Below are 24,611 nucleotides of genomic sequence, written 5' to 3'. Positions count from 1 at the left end.
ACTTCGTCTGAATGCTGCATATACAAATGGCCTGCGATACCGTTTTGGACAAATGAACAGTCCGCATTGTGACAACTGTGCTTCGATAGAAACTGTGGAACATATCCTGCTTGAGTGCCCTGCGTATGCTAACGAGCGTGCGTACTATGAACATTGCATGCAGAAGCTCTGCCCAGTGCCCCTAACAATGGACAACGTTTTAGGTCCCTTAGCCTGCTTCAGGCAACAGAGACTTGCAATGAACTTTCTTTTTACATATTTAAAGACATTGGACATCTCGATAAGCTCTAAATTCACTAGCAGGTTACCTTCATGCATTCTTCTTGCAGTGAACTTCGTCAGCCCATTCGTCGGACTATGCACTCCATCATTCCATAGGTTACATCAATACTCGCCACTGCATCCTTAGTACCCATTTCATGGCTGCATTTTATCTTCGTTTTTTTTCCACCTCTTCCACGCTGCTCTCCTTCAGTCTTTATCTCCCAAATTCCCCTCCCTACGCAGAGTAGCATGCCAGCGATATTGAAACGCCGGCTAAATTCTCTGTTTCTTCATTAGTCTCTCTCTCTCTTGTAAAGCCTAAAGGGCGCAATATTCAATTAAAAAGACCGTTAGGCTTGAAAAGGGGCGATTTTGCTTTATCCTCTGAGTGCGCAGGAATCTGCATTTGGCGGGATCTGAGGTAAAGAAAGAAAAGTGCGAGGCGGCAGAAATGCAGTCTATGCCATCATATACATCAAGTAGCAGGTGCGTTTTTTTTTGTCAATGAAATTCTAACAGCGATAATCAACATAAAACTGTCATGTTCAATCCTTGTTGCGCAACAGAATTACTGGAGCCGCCCGAGGGATATATGAGTCCTGATTTACATGCTTGTGGATCTTATTCATAAATTGTTCTTTAATCGCATTGTGCTCTTATGAATGCACAAGCTAAAAATTTTGGTCGATCGGTCAGGAAGAACCGATGTAGATGGTGTGACGAGTGCGAGCTGTAGAGATAGAGGGATGCGCAGTCAGCTGAGCGAAGTTAGCTACAGAGTATTGGAGCAGATCTACCAGTGCCCGGCATTTCGGGGAGTGGAGGCCGGATTTGACCTCGCTAGTTATTTTACGTTTAGCGGACTCAGGCTGGGCGAGATAGGCCGGAGCTTCCCCTCCATTGCCATCGTGTCCGCAGAAGTCAATCTTCAAGCCTGTTGGCAAAACGGCGGCCTCCGTGGAAGAAATATTTGTCCACACACACACGGTACCGTGCACAACAGATATCAGACAGTGTGGGGAAATAAACATTCTTCTTCACGAAGACAGAATAGACCGGTTTGCAACTGCCTCAAAAGTACCATTGTAGCAGGTTAATGACGCCGTACACAACGGACTTCGATACTTTGACTCTGCCTCGAACGGGACACAGAAAACATTTTCTTTGTTTCACGGACTTTCCAGCCGACCGAGCACAACACCTCGCTCAAAATGAACCGCTGCACTTCGACAGTCAAATATAGCCCATCACTGATGCCCTGGGCAATAAATTTAGCATAAAAAAATGTAGTCGCCGGCATTATAGAAATGCGGATCACCGAACTGATGACATGTGTAGTGCAAGAAAGAACGATGAATTCCACTAAGAAAACAGCTGCAGCCAACATGACTTTCACACAACAGACTACAAGAAGAGGCAGCAACTCGCCGGTCACTCCACGAAACGTTGACGCTTGTTGACATTGAAACACATGTTTGCTTCCCAGAAAGAGGTTTAATCTTAGACACGACAGTGCACTCGTATAGACAAGAGTGGAAATACGCACACCATTGACGGACACAACTATGTTCTGTAGCATTAAAGCCGGCGGATTTGGATCGGCACATACAGGACGCCGCGCGACCTCACCTGCATAGACCACACATTTTTCTGGATGACAGAAGGAGCAGTACCGTCGAGTTGACAGAGACAAACGGGAGCTGTGGGTCGCAACACGAGTCAGGCTACGACCCGGTGCCGGAAAAGGAGTCCATAGGCTCGAATTGCAAATGTCTGCTCCAGCAGCGCAGTGGGCAGACCGCCGGAGAGGAACAGTCCAGTAAGTTGGCCACTCAATGAACATCATGGATCTGCAGTGAGATGATCTGACTTGATGGCGAAACCGCTAAATGTGGCCAAGATGCCTACACCGGTAGCAAACCACAGACAGACGAAAGAATGTCTTCGCCCTGAAGTCGTCATTATTTTCTGGACCCAAAGTAAAGGCATCTCTTTGTGATTCACCTTCGTGAATGGCTGGCGGTTGCTCGCTGTTTCGCACACATTGTTCCTAGTGCCAGAATGGGACACGGCGTTTGGGGGATCGCTGAGGAGGCGGTAACCAGCCAAGTCTGCTGCGTTCAGAATGAGGCTTTGCCTCATCCAGCGCTTATGCTGATGAGAGCTGCGTGAGAAGACTAGTAAGTTCCTGGTAGCGACCTAACAGAAAAACTGGCCAATAGTGACTGCAATATCGCTGGAAGCAGCGGTGTTAGTTGTTGCCATCGTAGACGCATTGGCCAAGTGAAGAAGGTTCGGTGTTATTTGCCACACCTTCAATTTCTCAAATGTGGGGCAGTGGTCGATGATATTTGAGCCAGGAGCCATGCCTATTGCTGATCAGGCAGGTGTAGATGTCTTCGTCGAAGCTTTTGAGCAGGTGGCCAATTGTCTCCTCATCATGCAAACAAGGGCAGACCACCTTGCATGGCATAAGGATCGCTTGTATATAATGGGCATTCCAAGCAGCTGAGCCATGTTAGCCAGTGTTCGTTCTGCTCGCTTCTTCGCGGCGAAGTCACAGAAGAACTTGGTCACTTACTCCAGAAAGAGCGCCCAGGACGTGAAGGCATCTTAATGGTTCTGATTCCAGACAATAAGCATTGTCTTGAGCGAGGCCACCCACCTCTTTTCTCTGCTGGGCATTCCTGTCCTGCTTATTATGTCGGCTGACGCATTGATAGTGGTGAGCCACTTGTCAGCGTCCTCAACGGCTGCGACAGCGAAAGCGTGGTCTCAAGGGCCAGAATCTGCTCGATGCCAACCTGGAGTGGCGTCTCCGTGAATGCACACCTCAGGTAAGGAAGGTGGTAGGCTGGCAAAATAGCGACTCTGGCGAGGTTCTGTCTAAACTCCCATCGTTGGTTTTGGCATGTGATACCCAGCACTTTCACCAAGCTGTTACGAGTCGAGCGCTCAGGGAAGACGGGGTCCATTTGGATTCCCTGTGCCAGCAGCCAGCCTCTTCTGGGCCTAGCGCGTGAGTTCCGGGAACGTATTGTTGTTTAGGAGGCACATGGTACTATCAGCAGTGCTTTAAGGACTAGTTGGTCGTTCATTATTATAGGGGAGCGCTTAACTTCAGAACGGACAAAACGGACGAAACAACACGAGACACCAAGCGCAGGGCGCGCAACACGAGACACCAGACAGTTTTAGCTGTGCGTACGCAAGTGCTTGCGTACGCAAAGAGCTACGGCGCTGCGTGCGTTACGCTGTCCGCTCCGAAGTATAGTTTTAGCTGACCGTGCCGTAGCGTCCCTCAGGCGCACGTGGCGCCATCTAGTGACAAGAAGTCAAACCACATCAACGCTCGGTTGAAGAAAATTTCATCCGTGATTACTGATAACTACTGTGAGTGCATTGGGCGCCTTTTTTGTTCCAAGAAGAAAAACTATGCAAACCGAAGAAAATGCAACATCTGGCTAAAAGTTAGAAAACTGCTTCGCCAGGTGTCGTTGCTACGAGGAAAACACACTGAATATAGTAAGGCCTAGGAGCTTGAAGATCGCCAAATTATCTGAAAAACAGGGGCTAGTTATCGCTTATACCGCTACGTGTGGGCAAGATTAGGCGAAATAAAAGCGAACCGCTACCATTTTAGCGAGCTATTGCGTCGGAGAATCCAGCGGCGACATGTATTTATTCAGAAGCGGGCGAGCAGGGCGCCGCCATCTTGTCAAAGTTAGCGTACGCAAGCCACGCAAGCGCCGCAACGCAAACTCCGCTGGCTAGCGTACGCAAGGCTACCGTACGCAAGACGCAAGGCTTGCGCTTGCGTTCTGCGCATGCGCACTACCGTCCCCGCAAACTCCTCGCGTACGCTAACTCTTTGCGTACGCACAGCTAAAACTGTCTACCGAGCGCAGTGCGCGCACGGTGCACTGCGCTTGGTGTCTCGTGTTGTTTCGTCCGTTTTGTCCGTTCTGAAGTTAAGCGCTCCCCTATAATATAAAAAAACAGTATCAGATTGTCGTCCCGACCGTTGCAATATGAAGTGCATCACATTAACGCATTATCTCATGACAAGTCATTTTTATTTTTCGGCCCCTAAGCAGCCCTCTGCGCAATCATAGCGCGCAAAGTACAGATCAACGACTGAAAAAAAAAATAGTTCTCGCTTTCTAGGCAACACGCTGCGTTATTATAGTATTCTAGTTTTACCCTGCTTTGATTGGAGAGAATTAAAGCTTACCTGTGATTGGCTCAAAGGAGTAACCTGGAACAAACGGGAATAGGTAAAAAAAGTTCCTTAAATACAAAATGTTAGGAATGCAAATATTAGATACTGGGCAGCTATTTAGTTTCAAAATAAGATGTTTGACAGAACCATAATGCCACCATGTCCAAAATTAATATATAGTAATGCCGAATAACGTTAGTTATTATCAGTTGAAAAAATTACGAATAAGTGCGTACCTGCAGACTGCTTTTCATGGCCCCCTGAAAAACAAATTCTAATCTTAGTGACAAATTATAACAAATGAGTCAGAACCTCAAAGTGAGGAATGAAAAAAAGCCAAAGCGTTATATAAAACAGAAAACCGTAAGGTCCGGCAAGGATTAAGGAGTGGGACTGTGTGAATGTCTAGGGCGAGTTGCCATGCTCCCTGGTGGGGTACCTTTTTCTTAACCGAATGCAACGAAATGAATAGAAAACTCTTATAGCCCATGATCGCGTACAACGAAAAAAAATGAAAAAATTGCTTTCTAGCCATATTATCGTAAACATTAACCAGAAATTCAACCTTACTTAGGAGTGAAAAGATGTAGCAGAATGCGAAGTCAGGCGGACTGCTTTGTCTACGAATTATCTTCATAAACACCAGCATAGAGGTGCAGTTGAAATGCATATGCTACAATAATTGGCCCATACATTTTACTTTTGTGGCACAATATTTTGTGCAGCTAAACATATTTATAAGGGCCACGCTCTAAAAAATATTACACTGCCTTTGTTCACTATGATGCGAAAGTTGCCCAAGCTAAGGGTATACCTTCTCTTCTGGCACCTTACTAAACATGGAGCATAATAATTCAAAGCGTTTCTGGAAAACTATTTCACCTTATATCTATCCCAATTGCAATAACTGAAAATTATGGACTTCTGCATCTCTAGACAGACATTTCAAATATCCTCATTGAGCAGTTTTGCTCTATACGCACTCATGAACAACTTGATACCCTGCCTGAAGACCCCAGCTTTAACAAATACCCGATGAAAAACAAAAGTTTTGAGGCGACTGTAGAACCAGATATTATAGATTCATTAGCAAATTCACCATTCGCAGCTATTATTGGCATTATACACGAAATTCCAAAAAAATACTAAGGTCAAGTGTAATGCGATATCATGTCATTTTTCAACCGTCGCTTTCTTTAGCCTCACATCCAGAGAACGGGAACGTTATACTAGTCTGCAAATAAGGAAGCCGATCATCACCACTTAGTTACGGACCAATCTCTTAAACATGCATTTGCTGGAAAATTAGGAAACACGGAATATATTAACATATTGACACCACGGCTTCTGCAAATGCGGTTCCTGTCACACACAACCTGTTCTCTTCGTTTATGCTTTATATCTGTTAGAGAAAAAAAACTGTTTACAAAAGGACTCAACAATTTACAACGAGGAAAGAAGTAGCCTATGTATGATCTGTGGCATAATATTTAGCCGTATATATTTATACATGAAAACTGTAATTACCTCCGATGCCGCGCAAACTTTGCCCTGGCATGAATATCAGATTGCGCTATCCTACATCGAATACTTGTTTTAAATTATTGCTTTTTGGTTGGGTGTCGTGACAAGACAAAGGCCATGACCCATCAGTTTTTGGTGAGGTGCGCTTACAATCACAATGACGCGCAGCATGACAGGATGTGGTGGGGTATATTTGGCTACCGCCATCAGTGTCTCATGGGTCGATTTCCTCTAAGGCATGCTGGTTATGCATTAAAACTGTCAAGTACTCTCTGTTGTTAGGTCATAAGTCCAACTCATGAGCAGTCTTCTCTAGTTGGCAAACAAAATTCCAGCGAATAAAGACGAGTATCAAAATGCCTTTTCCAGTACTAGCGCTCAGATAACTGTTCAGCCGCATTTGTGCCAAGCGTCGAAGACCGTTTTGCGTTCGCGAACAAACGACAGAAGCTCAGACATCGTGCAGAGCACGTCCGTCGCATCAAGGAAATTAGGAGCACACTCTCGGACTAAGTAAAAAGTAATTCAAGAAAACAGTAGTCTGCAGAAAAATTATACAGTAGTGTGTAAAAATATGACGGCACTTAAGCCTGCTTACGTGCAGGAATGCGAAATCATGGAACTTTCTAGAGCGTGGGTTTTTTCTACGGCTTTTGTAGGCATCGAAATTTTTTCTCTCGTTCTTTACTTTTATTTTTGGTTAATTCTTGATTGTTTATTACTTTGTTTTTTGTTTAAAGAATTTATTTGTTTATTTTTGTACTCTATATTTTTACGTTTTAGCTTTTTGGTTATTAAATATTTTATAATCACTAATTAATGACTGGCTAATTACTAATCGCCCATTACATAGTAACCGCTAACAGTAAATTGGTTATAGCAATTATGCCATTGATGACGCCGTAGTGTGACAGATTTCGCGGACGGACGGACAACAATGAGTCATTCAAGGCTTTCCTCTTAAAAGAAGATAAAAAATTCGGCGATGGTTTAGCTCTGGGTAAAGCTGAAGTGACGCGATAGCTACAGCTGGCCGAGTGAAACTTGGTCACGTGACCAACCACGTGATCAGCCGCGGCGCCGCGACGCCGGCAGCTGCTCCGCACCATGTGACCAACCATGTGACAGCCAGGCGGCGCAGGCACAGGGTGGCGCGCAGCCACGCTGAAGGCACGCTGAAGTTGACAGTTGACAGCCGTGCGGTGCGGGCGCTTGTTTCGGTGCTCTTCGGATTACGCGTGCTGACCGGGACCTGACGAACGGATGACTGCGAGAGCGCCGTGACTACGACAAATAGATGAGTTCTTTTATTCAATATTTTGAGAGTTTAGTATTAGCCTAGTTTTAGATCTAGGCTAGTTAGGTGAAAGGCTCACGAAAGAGCAGGTCATTGACGCAGCGACCGGGCCTTTTCCGGCCGGCAGCTATAGATTTGCAGAGTTCAGTTGTGAGTTAACTGGTTTTAACAGGTAGTTAGTATTCCTTTTTAGGTGATTGGCTTTTGCGGTCGGCAGAATTTTATTTGAGCACATGGTTGCAAGTGGTTTTTATCTTTTCTAGTATTTTGTGGCAGTAATGATAGAGTGCTGCTAAGATGGTCAAGCAACTGAAGGTTAAATGCAAGGACTGTGAGCGTCGGTGAATTGGAAGAAAATGCAGTTCGAATCTGTAGAGGAGGCCGAAGGCGCGGATTTAATGTGCAAATTCTGCGTATTAAGTGCACGCCTGGACAGGGCTGACGAAGCGAACACCAGCTAGGCGCTACGTATGGATGCCCGAGAAATAGAGGTAGAGAGGGCAGACAAGCGAAAACTTCAAGAACAGCTTAGTCAGTGTTGGAGGCAAAAATGACTTACACCTCCAAGCGAAGTGACATTGGCGGACATTCCAGCGCGAGCCGCGTGGATGTGGCCTGCGCTGGCATGGACAGCGATAAGGAATTAGGCTAGGCAGGTTCAGACAGGAACAGCTACGCACACGTGGCAGGTGGGAAGTTTGGAGGAGATGGAGAGAAGGGGAACAAGCTAACTCCCAGGAATGAAGTCACAGATAAGAGGCAGCATAATAATCCGGAAGTTAGCATGGAGGAAGGGAATAGCCTTGTTTTTATCGGTGGTGACTCAAATATGAGTATGTGCAAAAGAACTATAATGGAGCCTGTAAATGGTGTTAAGTGGGCATCAGTCGGGGAATTTCCAGGCAGGGAAATGGATGCAGTACTGAGAGAGACAAAAAGCGAACTTTCTAAGAATGTTGCAGAGCGCATTTTGGCAGTGGTAACGGTGGGGCTAAATGATGTCCTGAATGGTGAAGCCGCAAAAGTAGTAGAAAGATTAGCGAAGGGAGTTGACGATTAAAGGGCGATAGCACAGCATGTCTAGATCATGGTGTGCACAGTGCCGGAAGTGCAAAGAGGGAAGGGAGAAATTGCCACGGACATTGTGGCGGTTAATCGTGAGATAAGAAATTTAGGCCAGGAGAAAGGGTTTGAAGTGGCAGACATAAACAGCGAAGTGCAGAAAGCAGGCTTTGGTGGAGACCTTACACGAGATGGCATCCACTTTTTGGAAGGCTAGGAGCCGAAATCGGGTGGCGTCTGGCAGGCCGGGCAATAGCTTTTTAGGGGGTCTACTGCATCTCAGGGTGTAGGTGTAGGTAGAGGCAAAGTAGAAAGTATTACAATGGAGGCTGGCGCCTATAAAATGGCCACTAGGAGGCCAAGGAAGAAGTTACAAAAAAGAAATTCAACACCAGTATTAGGTACATAAAGGTGCAAGGCGGCAGAAAGAGAGCGAAGGGGGTAGAGATAGAACAGCGGTTGAAGGACGAAGAAGTAGGTGTATACGCGCTATGCGAGACATATCGCAGGGATCTAGAAGAGCCACCATATATTGTTGGCTACGTCTGGGAAGGGAGCAACAGAACAACAACGGAGAGGAAGGGAAGAGGAGTAGGTATGCTGATACACAAAGGAACTAATTGGCAATGAATAAAGCAAACTTGCAAAGAACATGTCTCGGAATCAGGTACAATTGCCGGTAAAAGGACATCACTCGGAGTAGTTTATTTAGGAACAGGAATCTAGTTAAGTGTCTCAATGACGATATAAAGCAGTTTGGAGATGGCGCCGATATTTTCTACTGGGGGACATGAATGGCCACATCGAGGATCTGGATGGATACACAGATTGCAACGGGAAGTTGATGCTAGACTTCTGTGAGCGACGCAATCAAGTTATTCTAAATAGAGAAAATAAGGGTGAGGGGCAAATCAGGTGGGAATGATGTAACAAGCAAAAGACCATTGGCCAGTGCTTCATCTCGGTGGGGATGTATAGCAAGCTCGCAATAAGGGAATTAGACGAAGAGGGAAGTACAGCCTCGGTAGTGATCATAAGTGTATTAGTCTAAAGTTGGGAGCCCTGTTCAAAACAGAAATAAAGGGGAGTCAAAAAGAGTACCAAAATTAAATGACGAACAAATAGCGCAAATAGCGGCCGGCAGAGAAGAAGCAATAGAGACACATCTCATGGAAAAGTGGGATTATAATCAATTAGAACTACTCATTAGTACCAAAATAAAAGAAGTAAACCGCTGGAGAGAAAAGAGGAAGCAATGAAGTTGGTGGAATAAAGAAATTAGGGAGTCCAGCGAACAACGACGGTTGGTTGGCATCACGGGAACACAGAGAAGCAAAGAGGGCGCAGTTATCTGAAGAGATAATATGCCGAAAATGGGTATCTAATCGACAAAAGCAACAGCAAGTGCTGGTCCTCGTCCAGGGTAAAATAAAGCAGTCTTCCGATCGCTGGCCGGCTGACGTTCGCGATGCAACTAAAGGGGGGCCAAGAAAAATCTGGAACCATATAAGCTGGCTGGGCAAAGAGAATCATAGAAAGCAGGAACAGATTCACGATGCTGGGGGAAAATGGTCACAGGGAGATGACGCTGTGAACTAGATTTCATCAGTTATAGCTGAGTCATTTAAGACAGACAATAGAGTAATCACCTCAAATGAGGGATCAATACAGGACAGCACAGTAAAAAGCAGACTGGAACTAACGAATATTAACAGGAAAAAGGCGGAAACAAATATTCTAAGAGGTACGTCCGCAGGGATAGACGAAATTACAGTCATTGTAATTAATGAACTTGGCCCAAGAGGCATGGAAACGGTGTTAAAAATATAGGAGGCAGTCATGAAAAATCAGCAAATTTCGCACAGCTGGAAATAAAGTGAAATGAATTTCATTTATAAATGGAAAGGCGATAAGACGAACATATAATGATTCCGAACGATTGCGATAACATTAGTTCTATACAGGCTGGCGATGCAGGCGGGGAAAATAAAAATGCGGTCACGGGTACACAGTAATAGAATGCTCGGAGAACTTCAGAACGGGTTCAGAAGTGGTAGGCGCTAGGATGATAGCCTGTTCGTGCTTACCCAGTGCATAGAAATTGCTAAGGCGGAAAACGGACCTCCGTGTTTAGCCTTCCTGGACATAAGCGGTGCATACGACGTAAACAGGGAACTCCTGTGGAACATATTAAAATGTTAAGGTTTTGGTCATGAGGTTGTTGATTTTCGATATGAAATATATCGAGAAAGTAAAGTTGAAATAACTTGAGAAGGAATTAAGAGTACAACTACTGTCGAGGTACACAAAGGATTATGGTAAGGTTGTCCTCTATCACCGCTGCTGTTCATGCTTTATGTGATAAGTGAGGAAAGAAGGCTACAAGGAAGCAGTCTAGGTTATGATCTGTCGTACAGGTTAGGCGGAAAGGTTGTTGAGCAACGACTACCGGGTTTAATATATGCGGACGATATTGTACTGTTAGCAGATAGCCAGGAAGATTTGCAAACATTGGTTAATTGCTGTGGAGACAAAGAAGACAGTTTAGGTTTCAGTTTTAGCACAACTAAGTAAGGTGTGATGGTTTTCAACGGTACAACTGGTCAGGAGCTTACATTACAAGACCATGAAATACCCCGAGTGGCCGAATGCAAATACCTCGGAGAATGGGTAAATGAACGGCATATGTACACTGAAAAGCACGAACAGTCTCTCATAGCAAAAGGGCAAAGAGATGCCGGAATAATAAAACATAGGGCATTGTGGGGGTACAACAGGTATGAAGTCCTCAAAGGTATTTGGAAAGGAATAATGGTGCCAGGGATTACTTTCAGGAATGCGGTTCTATGCTTAAGGGATGAAGTTCAGTCGCGATTAGAAGTAAATCCGAGAGCTGTTGGATGATTAGCACTAGGTGCCAACGGGAAAACCACAAACGAGGCAGTACAGGGGGATATGGGCTGGGCAACGTTCGAACCACGAGAAGCTCAGGGTAAATTCTATACAAAGAACGCCTGGGGAAATTCGATGATTATAGGTGGGCAGCTAAGGTATTTAAATACCTATACAGAAAGAGCGTTGACTCACAGTGGCGCAAACAAACTAGAAAACTGGCCAGTAAGTTTGCCAGACACGAGGGAGGAGAAAGAAAGAGCATTAAACGACAGGTTAAAAACGTCGAAGGTAAAAATTGGATACATTCAATGGAAAAGAAGCATAGTGTGGAACTGTATCGATAATGGAATAGATAGATCAGGAAGGGAACATTTTATGATAACTCATGAGGCAGTGCCCTCCTCTTTGAAGCTAGGTCAGGGTGTATTAGAACGCGCAGCTGCAAAAAGAAATTTAACAAAGAAAATACACATGTGCTGGGCGTGGTAAATCTGTAGAACCAATAGAACACCTCAGTGTAAAATGTGATGGTATCCATCCCGATGTCGATGCAGGCACAGTCACTCTTCCTGAGGCCTTCGGGTTTAGAGATAATAGTCATGTAAATAAGTCTGCGGTGGAAATTAGCAAAAAGCGATTGGAGGATCGGTGGCTCAAAATCAGAGAGGTGACATAAGTTTTAAACTGTAGGAAAACGTATTTTAAAGAAAATGGCGAATTTTATTAACACACAGCACAGTCAAACAAAAATAAAGGAAAAAAAACTGATCATGGTGGCAACTACCACCGCCCCGTTGCAAAGGGGACGCTCCTACCTTCCATTCATCCATCCGGCTTGAAATGCCACCGTACTGTAGCGATAGCTACAACACTGGCGGTGGTTTAGTTCTAGTTAAACCTGGAGTGACGCGATAGCTACAGCTGGCTGAGTGGAACTTGGTCACGTGATCAGCCACGGCGCCGCGCCGCCGGCGGCTGCTCCGCACCACGTAACAGCGTGGCGGCGCTGCCACGCTGAAGGCTCGAAATACTACCGTAATGTAGCTATCGATACAAAACACACAGCGCGTGTGTGCGCTGTTTCATTTGTGCTTCTTCAGTGTTGCACTATTCCTTGCCCTGAGTACCAATGCTGAGCCATCAATCGCCCAACGCTTCCTGATGTGTTGACATTTATACCAGGCTCAGTTGGAGGCAAAATTTGGCCTTCGCTGCTCCGTAGGCCGGTTGTGAAGCTACGTCGCGCAGTACGCCAGCAAGCTTTGCGCTGGAGCTCTGTGTGTAGCGACAATTTCGTGCGCGGCATAAGAGCACTGCGAAACAGCCAGAGCGATGAAAATTGTTAAATTAAAATCCTTCCATGCAGGGTACTGTCCGTCCTTCATATAGTGCTAAGGTGCTTAGTTTGAATCCTTCTGCGCCAAAACTCATATGGCCCCTTTTTAACTTTTTAGTTTCTTACCTAATGCCACCTATTTCATGTTTTATTTCTTAAAATCCAGGCTCATTTTTTGCGGCCCCGGAAACCAGTGCAGCGTCCCAGCATGCACCTAGTACGCAGCGTTCTACCGCGTGCCAGTAGATAGCGCCATTCTAGGCCCATAATCAGGTATGGCGCTGGGACGCTGGCCCCCAACTGCACCGGGTTTTTCAATAAGGGCGTAAACAAATGGCCTCGACACACGTTGAAGGCACCGTCTCCTGTCAAAAATTTTTATGCGCTAACGTGGCAGGCCATTTTCGTATGTCTATGAACTACGTGATAGGTGAGACGTGCATAGAATGGCGAACAGATATGGCGAGACCAATAAATGAAGAATGTTCAGCTTCATTATTCAGCCAGTGCCATGGTTTAAGCAACGAGGAAGTGCTCCACTATAGGATCCCCCGTTCAACGCCACTCGTCCAGCTACGGGCATGCGAGAGAAACCGCACTATCTTCTGGACTAATTTTGTGACTGCTTCATAATAATCATCCGGTCTTCGGACCTTCTCAGTGCCCGCTGAAGAAATTGTTGCTTTTTGGCTGCCTCTTTGAAGAATCAGTGCAGTTTTGTTGCAGGTTTTCTTTCTTTATTAATTTGATAGCCTTAGGCTATCGTTCTGCAGAAAAGCCCGTGTTGTCGGTGCCGTCCTCGCCTTTGTCGGTGTAGCTTAGCGACGGACTGCGGCCCAGGCAGTTACGAGGGACAGACAGCTCGAACATAGAAGACCTTTATTTACGGCGTGTGATAGCTTTTATCCCCTGAAGTGGAAAGGAAAGTGGGAGCAGAAAGAAAGAATGGAAGTGTACTGCGCACGCGCAGCACTCTAGCATGACGAAGACACAACACTGCCCTCTCCATAAAAATGGAACCGTTGCACTGGCTTGCGCTGCTTCGTTGGCCGGCGCAGGACTTGCTGCGAATCTTCAGCCGGACTCAAGGTAGGTGGGAGGGGAGGGGTGTTAGGTCGAATGATGTTTCCCACCATTTGGGCTGTATCTGGAGAATTATCTAGGGCGGCCGCTTCCAACGGAGTGGTTGCATTGGCGGCCGTGCTGGGACATGGTGTTTCGTTTTACCCTGGACTACAAGCAGTCGTATCGGTGACCGGAAACCTTGGTCATGGATCCGATGGCGGCGCACCTGATCGACTTTCCGCTTGACGATGGCAGTGGGAGTCTCTACGGTTACCATCCGTGCTCCTGTCGCCGATTTGACACGACCAGAGACCCACTTCTCTCCCTGTCAGCAATTGTGGACGTACACGCTGCTGACTGGCGGCAGTGTCCAGTCGTGGCTCCCCTCAGTTGAAACTCCAACATTCACAGTGAAGCAGGTGTCTAGACGCGATCTTATTTGATACCGGAAGAGCATCTCTGAAGGAGATTTCCCAGTCTTTACAGGTGTTCGTCTATAATTGAACAGTAGCCCTACCTATTCTCATCGAGATCGCCGCCATTTAATTTCTGAATACCATCCTTTATTGTTCGCACCGCCATTTGAGCAGCTCCGTTTATCTGTGGATAAAAAGGTGCCGTGCACAGATGCGTAATGTTGTTTGTTGCTGTAATTGCGGTAACATCCTTACTTGAACTCTGTGCCGTTGTTAGATACGTACGTGGCACACCAAAACGGGCAAAAATGCTATTCAGAGCCCTTATTGTGCTTTCCACGTCTGCATGCTTCCTAGAAATCGCCACGATCAATTTGGAGTGCGCGTCCACTGCATCAAGGATCATCTTCCCAGTTACGGGTTCTGCGAAGTCGACATGGATCCGAGACCACCGTTCTTCCGTCTTCGGCCAGTTTAGGGGAGGTGCAGCCGGTGGCATAGGTAAAATTGCTGCGCAATTTCCACAGTTGGCCGCGCGCTGATCTATGTCGCGGTCAGGTCCTGGCAATCAGAATAGAGAGCGTGCCACTGCTCTCATAGCCGATGATCCTTGGTGGGTTTCGTGAAGTTGCAGGAAGCGCTCTCTGGCGTCACGTGGTATGACGACGCGATTACCCTGTAATACGAGGTCGTGGGACAAGGACAAACCTAGTCTACGTCCATAATAAGGTGCTAAATCGGGCTGTATGTTTGTCTTCCTTGGTAGCCAACCGCGCTACACGTAATGTTGAACCTTACGCAATGTCGAGTCGACAGCCGTTAGATTGTTCAGTTCAGGCGTTGAGACCACACCTTCATCAAAGCTTTCGAGTGCGAGGACGTATTTCGGAGGCTCACCTTCCCCTCCGTCTCTGGTGGTCTGCTGCGGTAGTCTGCTGAGAGCATCCGAATTGAGTAGTTGCTTCCCAGGAATATACTGAAGCTTGTAACTGTTGCCTTCGAGGTACAGTGCCCAGCGTTGAATTCGCGCACCGCCATAATCGGTGTCTGGCGGTCAGGTCTCAGCAGGCTTACTAGTGGTTGATGATCCGTTACCAACGCAAATTCACGACCTAGAAAATAATCCCGGATTTTTCTTACACAAAAAATCTGCGTCAACGCTTCACGTTCTAACTGCGAGTAGTTCCGCTCTGCTTGAGTCAGTGTTCTTGAGCGAAAACCAATAGGTCTATGTACGTTGTTGATAGAGTGAAAGAGAACTGCTCCGACCCCGAGCGACGAAGCATCGCATTCTGGCTTGAGGTTCTTTGTAGGGTCGAAATACACAATAATTGGAGCATTTTTCAGACGTTCTTTTTCTGCATCAATGGCAGCCTGTTGCGGTTCTTCCCATTGCCACCACGCTTTTTTTTCCCCAATAGTTGATACAGCTGTACTAGGTACGTTGACATGTTTGGCAATAATTTCGCGTAGAACTTCAACATCCCGATAAATTGCAACAGTTCGGTCACGTTCCGCGGATAAGGTGGGCTCATAATAGCTTCCACGCGGTTTTTTATTGGATGGAGGCCCTAGCCGTCAATGCGATGTCCGAGGAATATAACTGGCGGTTGTCGAAATTTACATTTTTCATACCGTAACTGAACTCCATGATTCCCAAATCGCTTCAAGACGACTTTCAGTCGCTCTCCGTTATCGGCTTTCTTCTCGGACACGATTACACCATCAAGGCAGGATTGAACGCCTAGTGAACGACGGATCATCGTGTCGATTTTTCTCTGGAACGTCGACAGTGCCAACGATATTACGAACAGGAGCCGATTATAGCACCTTTGTGCGTATCGATGACGCAAAGTTTGCGTGCGGCTTTGTCTAGAGGCACCTGACTGTAAGCGTCTCGCAAGTCGAGGGTGCTGAAACATCCACCGACACTTAAAACTTCGAACATATTCTCGATTACAGGAATAGGATACTGTTCGATTGCGCAAACAGGGCTCAATGTAACTTCAAAATCGCCACAAATCCATACCAAGCCATCTATCTTTAGCACGAGCATCATGGACGTTCATAATCATCATCAGCATCATAATCAACCTTGCTACACCTACTGTAGAACAAAGGCCTCTCCCATGTCTCTCCAATTAACCCTGTTCTTTGCAAGCGGCATTTACCCTTTGCCTACAAACTTCTTAATCTCATCCGCCCACCTAACCGTCCGCCGCCCACTTTTACGCTTACTTTCTCTTGGAATCGACTCCGTTACCCTTAAGAACCAGCGGTTATCTTGCCTTGGCATTACATGCCCTGCACAAGCCCATTTCTTCCTCTCAATTTCGACTAGGAAGTCAATAACCAACGTTTTCCCCTCACCCACTCTGCCTGCTTCCGGTGTCTTAACGATACATATATCATTTTTCTTTCCATGGCTTGCTGCGTTGTTCCTAACTTAAGCTGATATCTTTTTGTTAGCCTCAACATTTCTTCCCTGTAGGGGAGTACCGGTAAAATATAGCTGATGTAGAATTTGCTCTAGAGGCAAATCGGTAAACTGTCATTCATGATCTGAGAGAACCTGCCATATGCTCTCCAACCCATTCTTATCCATGTAGTCATTTCCCTCTCATGATCAGGATCAGCGGTCGCTACCTGCCCTAAGTAAAAGTATACCTTTACCACTTCCAGGCTCTCGCTGCCAATTGTGAACTGCTGTTCCCTTGCTAGACTGTTGAACATTAATTTTTCTGCGTGTTAACTTTTTAGACCCTGCATTCTGGTCTGCCTGTCTAACTCATTGATCCTGATTTGCAGTTCAACTTCTGAGTGACTCAGCAAGAAATGTCATTAACAAATCGCAGATTATTTTGGCATTCGGCATTTACTTTCATTCCTAACTTTTCGCAAATCATGCCTCGGAATACCTCCTGTGAACAGGCGGTGAATAGCATTGGCGAGATCTTGCCTCCTCGCCTGACGCCCTTCCTTATTGGAATTTTATAGCTGACTTTATGGAGGACTATAGTAGCTGTGCAGTTGCTATATATATCTTCCAGTATTTTTACATAAAGCTCTTCTACACCATGATTACGCAATGCCTGTATGACTGCTGAGGTTTCCACTGAGTCGAATGCTTTCTCGTAATCAATAAAGGCTATATATAGGTTGGTTACATTATGCGCATTTCTCTATCACCTGATTGATAGTGTGAATATGATCTATTGTTGAAAATCCTTTACGAAATCCTGCCTGATCATTTGGTTGATTAAACTCTAAGTTTGCCCACAATCTATTAGCAATTACCATAGTAAATACAGCCGCCGCGGTGGCTTAGTGGTTATGGCGCTCGGCTGCCGGCCCGAAAGATGCAGGTTTGATCCCGGCCACGGTGGTCGAATTTCGATGGAGGCGAAATTCTAGAGGCCCGTGTGCTGTGCGATGTCAGTGCATGTAAAAGAACCCCAGGTGGTCGAATTTTTCGGCGCCCTTCACTTCGGCCTCCCTCACAGCCTGACTTGCTTTGGGACGTTGAACCCCCATAAACCATAAACCAAACAGTATTAAATACTTTGTAGGCAATGGATAGCAAGCTGGTGGGTCGGTAATTTTTCAAGTTCTTTGTGCCTCTCTTCTTATGACTTAAGATAAAATTTGCATTCTTCCAAGTTTCTGGTACTGTCGAGGTAATAAGGCATTGCGTATAGAGGGTGGCTAGTTTTTTTAACACCGTCTCCCCTCAATCCTTCAATAGATCTGCTGTTACCTGATCCTCCTCAGCTTCTTTTCACCCTTTCCATTGCTCCTGATGCTTTCTTCCTATTTTTTTTTACTGGCGCCGTGACGCATCACTGTACACTACTGTCTTTCTCATTAACGCTCTGATTATATTGGCTACTGTACAGATTTGTGTAGAAGTCTACGGCTACGTTAACTATCTTGTCCATATTGCTAATGACATTGCCCTCCTTGTCTCTTAACGCTTACATCTGGCTTTTACTTATGCCTAGTTTCCTCTTCACTGCTTTTAGGCTACCTCCTTTCTTTAGGAAATGCTTGATTCTCTCCATAATTAGCTTCCTTATGTCGGCGACCTTGCTCTTATTAACTTTGATAGCTCGGTCAGTTCTATTCTGTCTGTAAGGTTAGGCGCTCTTATGCTTTGGCATTTATTAATCACCTCTTTCGTCACCTGAGATAGCTTTCCGGTATCCCGTCGAACTGTCTTATCGCCATCTTCTACTTCGCACTCCGTAATGATGGCTGTCAGATCATCGTTCATTGTATGAACATCACGATCGTCTTCCTCAGTAAAAGCCGAATATCTGTTTTGCAGCGTTATCCTAAATTCCTGTACTTTCCCTCTTACGGCTGACTGCTTAATGGACTTCCTGTTCGCTAGCTACTTCAGTTCCCTGTTCAAGTCTAAGCTAATTCCAGACAATGCCAATCTGTGGTCTCTACAGCGCACCTTTCCGAGGGCGGCCAGCTCCTGAATGATGCCAGGTTGAGCGCATAATTGAAGTCAATTTCATTTTTGATCTCACCTTTGGGGCTCTTCCAGGTCCACCTCCTGTTTTCTCGTTTGCGGAAGAACGCATCCATGATCCGTAAATTATTTCTACCGGCGAATTCTACCAACAACTCTTTTTATGCTATTTCCAGAATTTATCTCGTAGTCGCCTACCGCGTGGTCGCCAGCCTGCTTCTTGCCCACCTTCGCATTGAAGTCGCCCATCAGTACAGTGTACTGTGATTTTACTTTATTCATTACTGATTCCACGTCCTCATAGAAACTTTCAACGGCCTGGTCATCATGGCTGGGTGTAGGCGCGTAGGCCTGCACCACTTTCAGCTTGTACCTCCTATTCAGCCCAATTACAATAGCTGCTACCCTCTCGTTAATACTGAAAAACTCTTCTACGTTGCCAGCTATATCATGATTAATGAGAAATCCCACGCCTAGTGTCTGTACTCTCATCCGCGATAGCCCAGTATATGTCCGCCCTTTAGTACTGTCTACGCCTCACCTGCCCTCCTAATTTTGCTAAGACCTATCACATCTCAATTAATTCCCGCTATTTCCTCGAACAGCACTGCTAGGCTAGCCTCATTAGATAAAATTGTAGTGTTAAACGTTGCCAGATTCAGATTCCAATGGCAGCCTGTCCGGAGCCAGAAATTCTTAGCACTCCCCGCTGCGTCACAGGTCTCACCGCCACCGTGGTCAGTTGCTACGAAGCCGCTGGGGACTGAGGGCCGAGGGTTAATTGATTTGATCATAGAAGGCTTTGGCCAAGTACTTCACCAGGGTGGCCAAATCCTGTTCTAGTGAGGGAATGTGTGGTCGATTCTGGTCACCGAGATCAGGCCACTCCCCAGGCCTCGTTATGCAATTCCATCGACATGCGGATTTTTTTTTTGAAACCCGGTGGAGAATTGCGCGGCACCAGGATTCGAATCCCGGTCCTCTTGCACGCCAGGCGGATGCTCTACCTCTAGGTCATCGCTGCATCCTATATTAGCCACTCAAAATTCTTCATTGGCGTATCTATTATAGGCAGCCAGCCCAACTCAGCGGCTCTCCAATTTTTCTCGCCCCAGCTTATCCACTGGTGGTTCATTACAGGCATCCAGCCACTCATTGTCTACCCAGTATTTCCCGCCCAAGTTCACCCGCTGGTTGTTCACCGCATGCATCCAGGCACACTCATTAGCTGTCCCATTAGTCGTCCCCCATTATTGCTTATACCCCTGTCACACGGGCACTTTCGATCCTCATTGAACTCGACCTGCATCGAGATTTTCGAGCACGCTCGAAACATCCGGTTCTACAAGGGCATTTTCAGTGCTCATTAAGAAGTTTCCCTCATGTGTGTTAGGCGGCGCCAGATGTTCCACCGACAGCCATAACATGATGATGTCCGGCAACACTGTGCAGTCTGGGGCAGCAGCAGCCAAATCCGTAGCCAGACGTGATAGCGGTTGGCACCAAAACCAATAGCTTTGTTGTCACAGCTGTGTAGATTTTTATGAGTTTGGAAAGGAAGCGTGAGATTGTTCTTATGATGGTGGCTGCTGCTGACCTCGAAGTCGAGATTGAGGCGGCTAAAGGTCAGACAGACGGTGTAAAAAGGCGGCTCCTTTTTGCGAACGGGTTGTGTATCGCAGCTGCGGTTGCATGCGATGGTACAGGCCAGCGGGGAAGTTGGATGCACAATCGAAAAGAACGCTGGTTCGAGGACACTCTCCCCCATCTCGATGAGCGGTACTTTACACAGAACTTCCGTGTGACTCTTTCGACGTTCCGGTATATAGTCGAAGCTTGCTACATATTTTGCTTATGTAGAGCTTAAATATTGCAGCCATAAAGGCAGCATTGCAGCATTACGAATTTGCTAGTGCAAAACTCTTCAGTTCACAAGTCATTGCACATGTCCATGATTTTGGAAATATTATTTTAATGCTGTTTTTTCTCACAGGCGCAGCATCGTGCTGCTTGCCTTGGTAGACCACCGGTATCGCACTAGGATTTGAACCCCGGTCCTTTGCACGCGAGGCGGACGCTCTACCTCCACAACATTCGCAACCGTTACTATGGGCGTTGCCCAATCCGAATGGCTGACTGGCGATAAAACGCCAAGGGAAACGGTCTAGCTCCAAAGCTACCTTGTCGCGTATGGCATAAGAGATCTCGCCTTACAAATCTTTGGTATTGCCCCATATTTGAGGTGCAGGCTTGCTGGAAGACTCTTCATTGAGCCGAGTTCCGTGGTGAAGATGTCCTGGTAGTCTGTGAAAATGGCCTTAACCTTGCAGGTGTCCGTTTCGCTCGTTTCTGTGGCTCCGCAGGCCGGTGTCACATGTAGCACCGGAGCGCCAGCGTTGTCCGGCAGCGTCAGCAGGTCTCAAACGCATAGTCTTAGCACTTAGCAGTCGAGCACTGTGAGGTGACAGTCCACGAGCACGTCTCTGAAGCCGACACGTAATGACAGGTCGCCCAGCACCGGTAACCGCCCTGCGTAGCACAACTTCACACGTGACGGCTTCAAGGCCATGGCCAATGGTTTTTATGCTTCTTGTACAGTTCCCGAAAGTCGACGCAAACTGGCGACCCAGTGTCGACTTCCGTTGCTACTTGAACGCCGCCCTATATAAATGAGCGGCGGATTGGAGTCTCAAGAAACTTTTTACGCTTGGGAACCAATTTCCAAAGGTGGACTTCGTCACTGCCATCCTCAATTGGAGTGGTCTCCATTATAGCTAGTGCGTTTGCGTGCTTAGCTCTGGCACCTAACCTTCCGCGTTAGGGTGGCTTTGACATTTCTTAGCAAGGTGTCCCCACCGCCCGCAGCTATAACAACGCGCATTTGCCCATCCGCAACTGACATCATCGTGTTTTGAGCTGCCACACCTTCCGCACTCTAGACGTTCTTCAAGGTTTCTGTTTTCCCCGAAGGGCGTTTTTAGAGCCGCTTGCAATTTCAAAAACGCCTTTGGCTCCGATGACATTTTCATAGCATCATTCTCACCAGTTTCAACTAAAATTGTGAGCGCCTCAGCTTCCGCTAGCGTGAGGTCGGCCTTTTCCAGTAGTTGCTTCTGTAGGGTCGTTGACCGGACACCGCACACAATACGATCCCTGAGTATCCGCTTCAGGGCGTTGCCATAATTGCAATTATCGACTATGCGCCGTATTTTCACTAGAAACTGCGTGGGAGATTCGCCTTCCGCCTGGCAGCGATTAAAAAACTTGAAACTCCCCGTTATTTTATGCCGCTTCGGATCATAGTACCCGTTCAGCACCTTCACAACTTTCTCGAAGCTCAAAACATTTGGGGCTCGCGGTGCGACCTTGCAGGCTAATATTTGCACGGTTTGAATGCTCCATGCAGCCACGAGCAGTACTCTCTTCTTGGCTGAATCGGTGATTTCATTAGCTTCAAAGTAGGAATCTGCCTTAGTGAGATGCGGCTTCCACTTATCTGTATCTTCGTTGAATGCAGGGAGCGTATGATGAACTATGCTTGTCTTCTGCGAGGCTGCCTTTGCGGTTGCCGATTCCGGGTCTTCTTTCATCGAATGACGGGTATCCTGGCTAGTCGCCACTGTAGAATAGCCAAGGCCTGCGGCACGGACAGTTACCAGGCACAGACAACTCGAACATAGAAGACCTTTATTTGGGGCGTGTGATAGGTTTTATCCCCTGAAGTGGGAAGGGAAGTGGGAGCGGAAAGAAAGAATGGAAGTGTACTGCGCACGAGCAGCGCTCTAGCATGACGAAGACACAACAGTCGGTGGTGCTTTGAGTGCAAAACTAGGTGGCCTACCTGCCACCTGTGTTAGTTACCTTGTAACACTATAACAAAATGCTCAGCGCAGGAGGCGCCGGCTGAACTAATGATTGGTCATTGGAGGTTGCCTGGGAAGAGCAATCTGGGTTTCGCAAGCCCCACCGATGGTTATGTTTGAAACAGCCACCTGCCGAGGAAGTGCCGCGTCGCTTAATAGCAACACTGCGCCACAAGTGGCATGAGGACTCCCAGTTATCTGTGAATGTAAAGTATGGCAAAGTTTACATATATGAACTTGAATCCATTAAATCTATCGAGCTTTACTATTCAGGAAGAGCTTAAGTGTGACGTCCAGTTTTTGCAGACTCTAAGAATATTTTGCATGTATTGCTATAAGTTCCGCATATATGGACTTAAATCTATCACCACTATCGCTTTATACCTTTGCAGGAGAAGCTCAAGTATCAGCTGCAGTTTTTGAATACTCTGTCTAGGATTGTTTTGTATCTAATGCATTGTTCTGTCGATCATTTTGAAAGCCCTTATGGGTGGTGTGTATTTGCTCTGTATCGCCGGTTTGCTATATAAAGCTTGCCTTTTTTCTTGAACATTTGGCTATAACTCAGCGTCTGACCTGCACTCGGCGAAAGCTAGGCAGCACGTGCCACCCCTCTGACACTTCGCTTCTTTCCGGCTGAGGTTTTTACACTGAGTCGAGGGTATCTCCTGACAAACCGTGACAGCTATCGCCACAAGCTCTTACTGCATCTTGTGTGCGCGCACGGCGTCATCACAGTCGGCGCACGTGCGGGCTTGGTCCCGATCACTGTTGACTTGTGTCCTGTTTTTTCAGCCTTCCACAAACTACAAACGGTTCGAACTGCTGCCTGCTCGCCCCACACTCCCGGTAATGGCTGTTGATTATCCAGAGCTCGGATCCTCCTTCCACAAAAATTATGCCTTACGGCGCTGCGCATAGAAGTCGCTATTCATAGTTTCATACTGTCAGATCAGCTACTGGCATGCACGGAAAGGAATAGCACAAGCAACCACAAAGTGAATGCCTCCAGTTAGAGCTGCAATTGGGTTTCGGAACATTTTCCCTACTACTGCAAATAGGCGCAACAAGGACACGGCGTGCCATTTTATGTGCGTGATAAAAAGTCGGAATCATTATTAGACATCGTTTTGGTCAGTTTGAGTGAAACTGCCCGTGAAGCCTTATTTTTGGTCAGGTCGAGGAGAACTCGACATAACGAACTGCAGCCGTTTCACAAAGACGTTTCTAAAAATCAACCTACATCAAATAGCGTAATAAGCCTATACCGCTCAACACAGCAAAATTATTCTTTATCAGTGTTTTGTGGACACAGAATTCTTCCAAAATTGGGCTCAGAGTGCTTGAAAAATTACTAAGGACTTTTGAACCTTCAGACTGGCGGCCTCATGTTCGTATTCTAGTATCAGAAGATAATCGTCGACAAATCGAAGCAGTTGCGTAACATTGATGCATTGAAACGACCTGTATAACGCCCTATCCTGCATCGCGAAGTGATGATCATTAAGGACCGGTGCAATAGACAAACCTGTGAAAATCCTATTTTTCTTAATAAAAAACGAACCTCTAGGCTACACAGAGGTCTATCCTAAGGGGCCAGCAGCTTAAGGAAGCCAACAGTGGAGATACTACTCACGTTATGCAATTTTACATCTCTATGCTGGTTATGCAGCACTTGATGCATTTGATCAAGTCGTGATGACGGATGGCATATCATTAGTCCTTTATGTCAACAAAAACTCCTACTAACGCCTTCAATTTTTTTAAGAAAATGAACATGTTTAGCATTTATTACCAACAATTGCTTTGTAAAAATAATGCATAAGATTTCTGCAAGTCTCTGTTTAAAAAAGAGTGACACGAAATAGAGGATGGACCTTATGGGTCGATCCTCTGTGAGCACAAGTACTTGTGACCCATTGCGATAAATAAATTCCAAAGGTTCAGGTATTCACAGCTTTTTGGCCCTGTTTGTTACCTTGGCTAAAGACACGCTGCTGCATTTGTAAAAATTACGAATTGGTGGCTTGAAGGGCCTTAAGCACGCAGTGTCCTTTTAGTAAAACTGCAAAGCCTTATTTTTGTCTGCATGACGAAGGCAAAGTTCATTTTTTTGAGGTAGGTCACAATCTTCTCCTTAGGCAGTCTCTTCGTGGCTGACTTGCAACGATTGAGCACGACAACGCC

General features: G+C 46.4%; 1 protein-coding gene across 1 annotated transcript in view; it reads right to left on the bottom strand.

Annotated features, from left to right (window-relative positions):
- Nucleotides 1-24,611, bottom strand: part of LOC144129564 (uncharacterized) — a 920,144-nt gene that overhangs the window by 771,105 nt on the left and 124,428 nt on the right. The window contains exons 4-5 of the mRNA XM_077663706.1: nt 4,723-4,746; nt 4,499-4,522 (exon numbers count right to left, since the gene is read on the bottom strand). Of these exons, the coding sequence (XP_077519832.1) occupies nt 4,499-4,522; nt 4,723-4,746 (48 nt within the window). The remainder of the gene's footprint in view (nt 1-4,498; nt 4,523-4,722; nt 4,747-24,611) is intronic.

Source organism: Amblyomma americanum, chromosome 4, assembly GCF_052857255.1.
Source record: "Amblyomma americanum isolate KBUSLIRL-KWMA chromosome 4, ASM5285725v1, whole genome shotgun sequence".
Taxonomy (NCBI): Eukaryota; Metazoa; Arthropoda; class Arachnida; order Ixodida; family Ixodidae; genus Amblyomma; species Amblyomma americanum.
The sequence above is the reverse complement of the archived record's forward strand: the minus strand, read 5'-3'. Positions and strand labels throughout refer to the sequence as shown.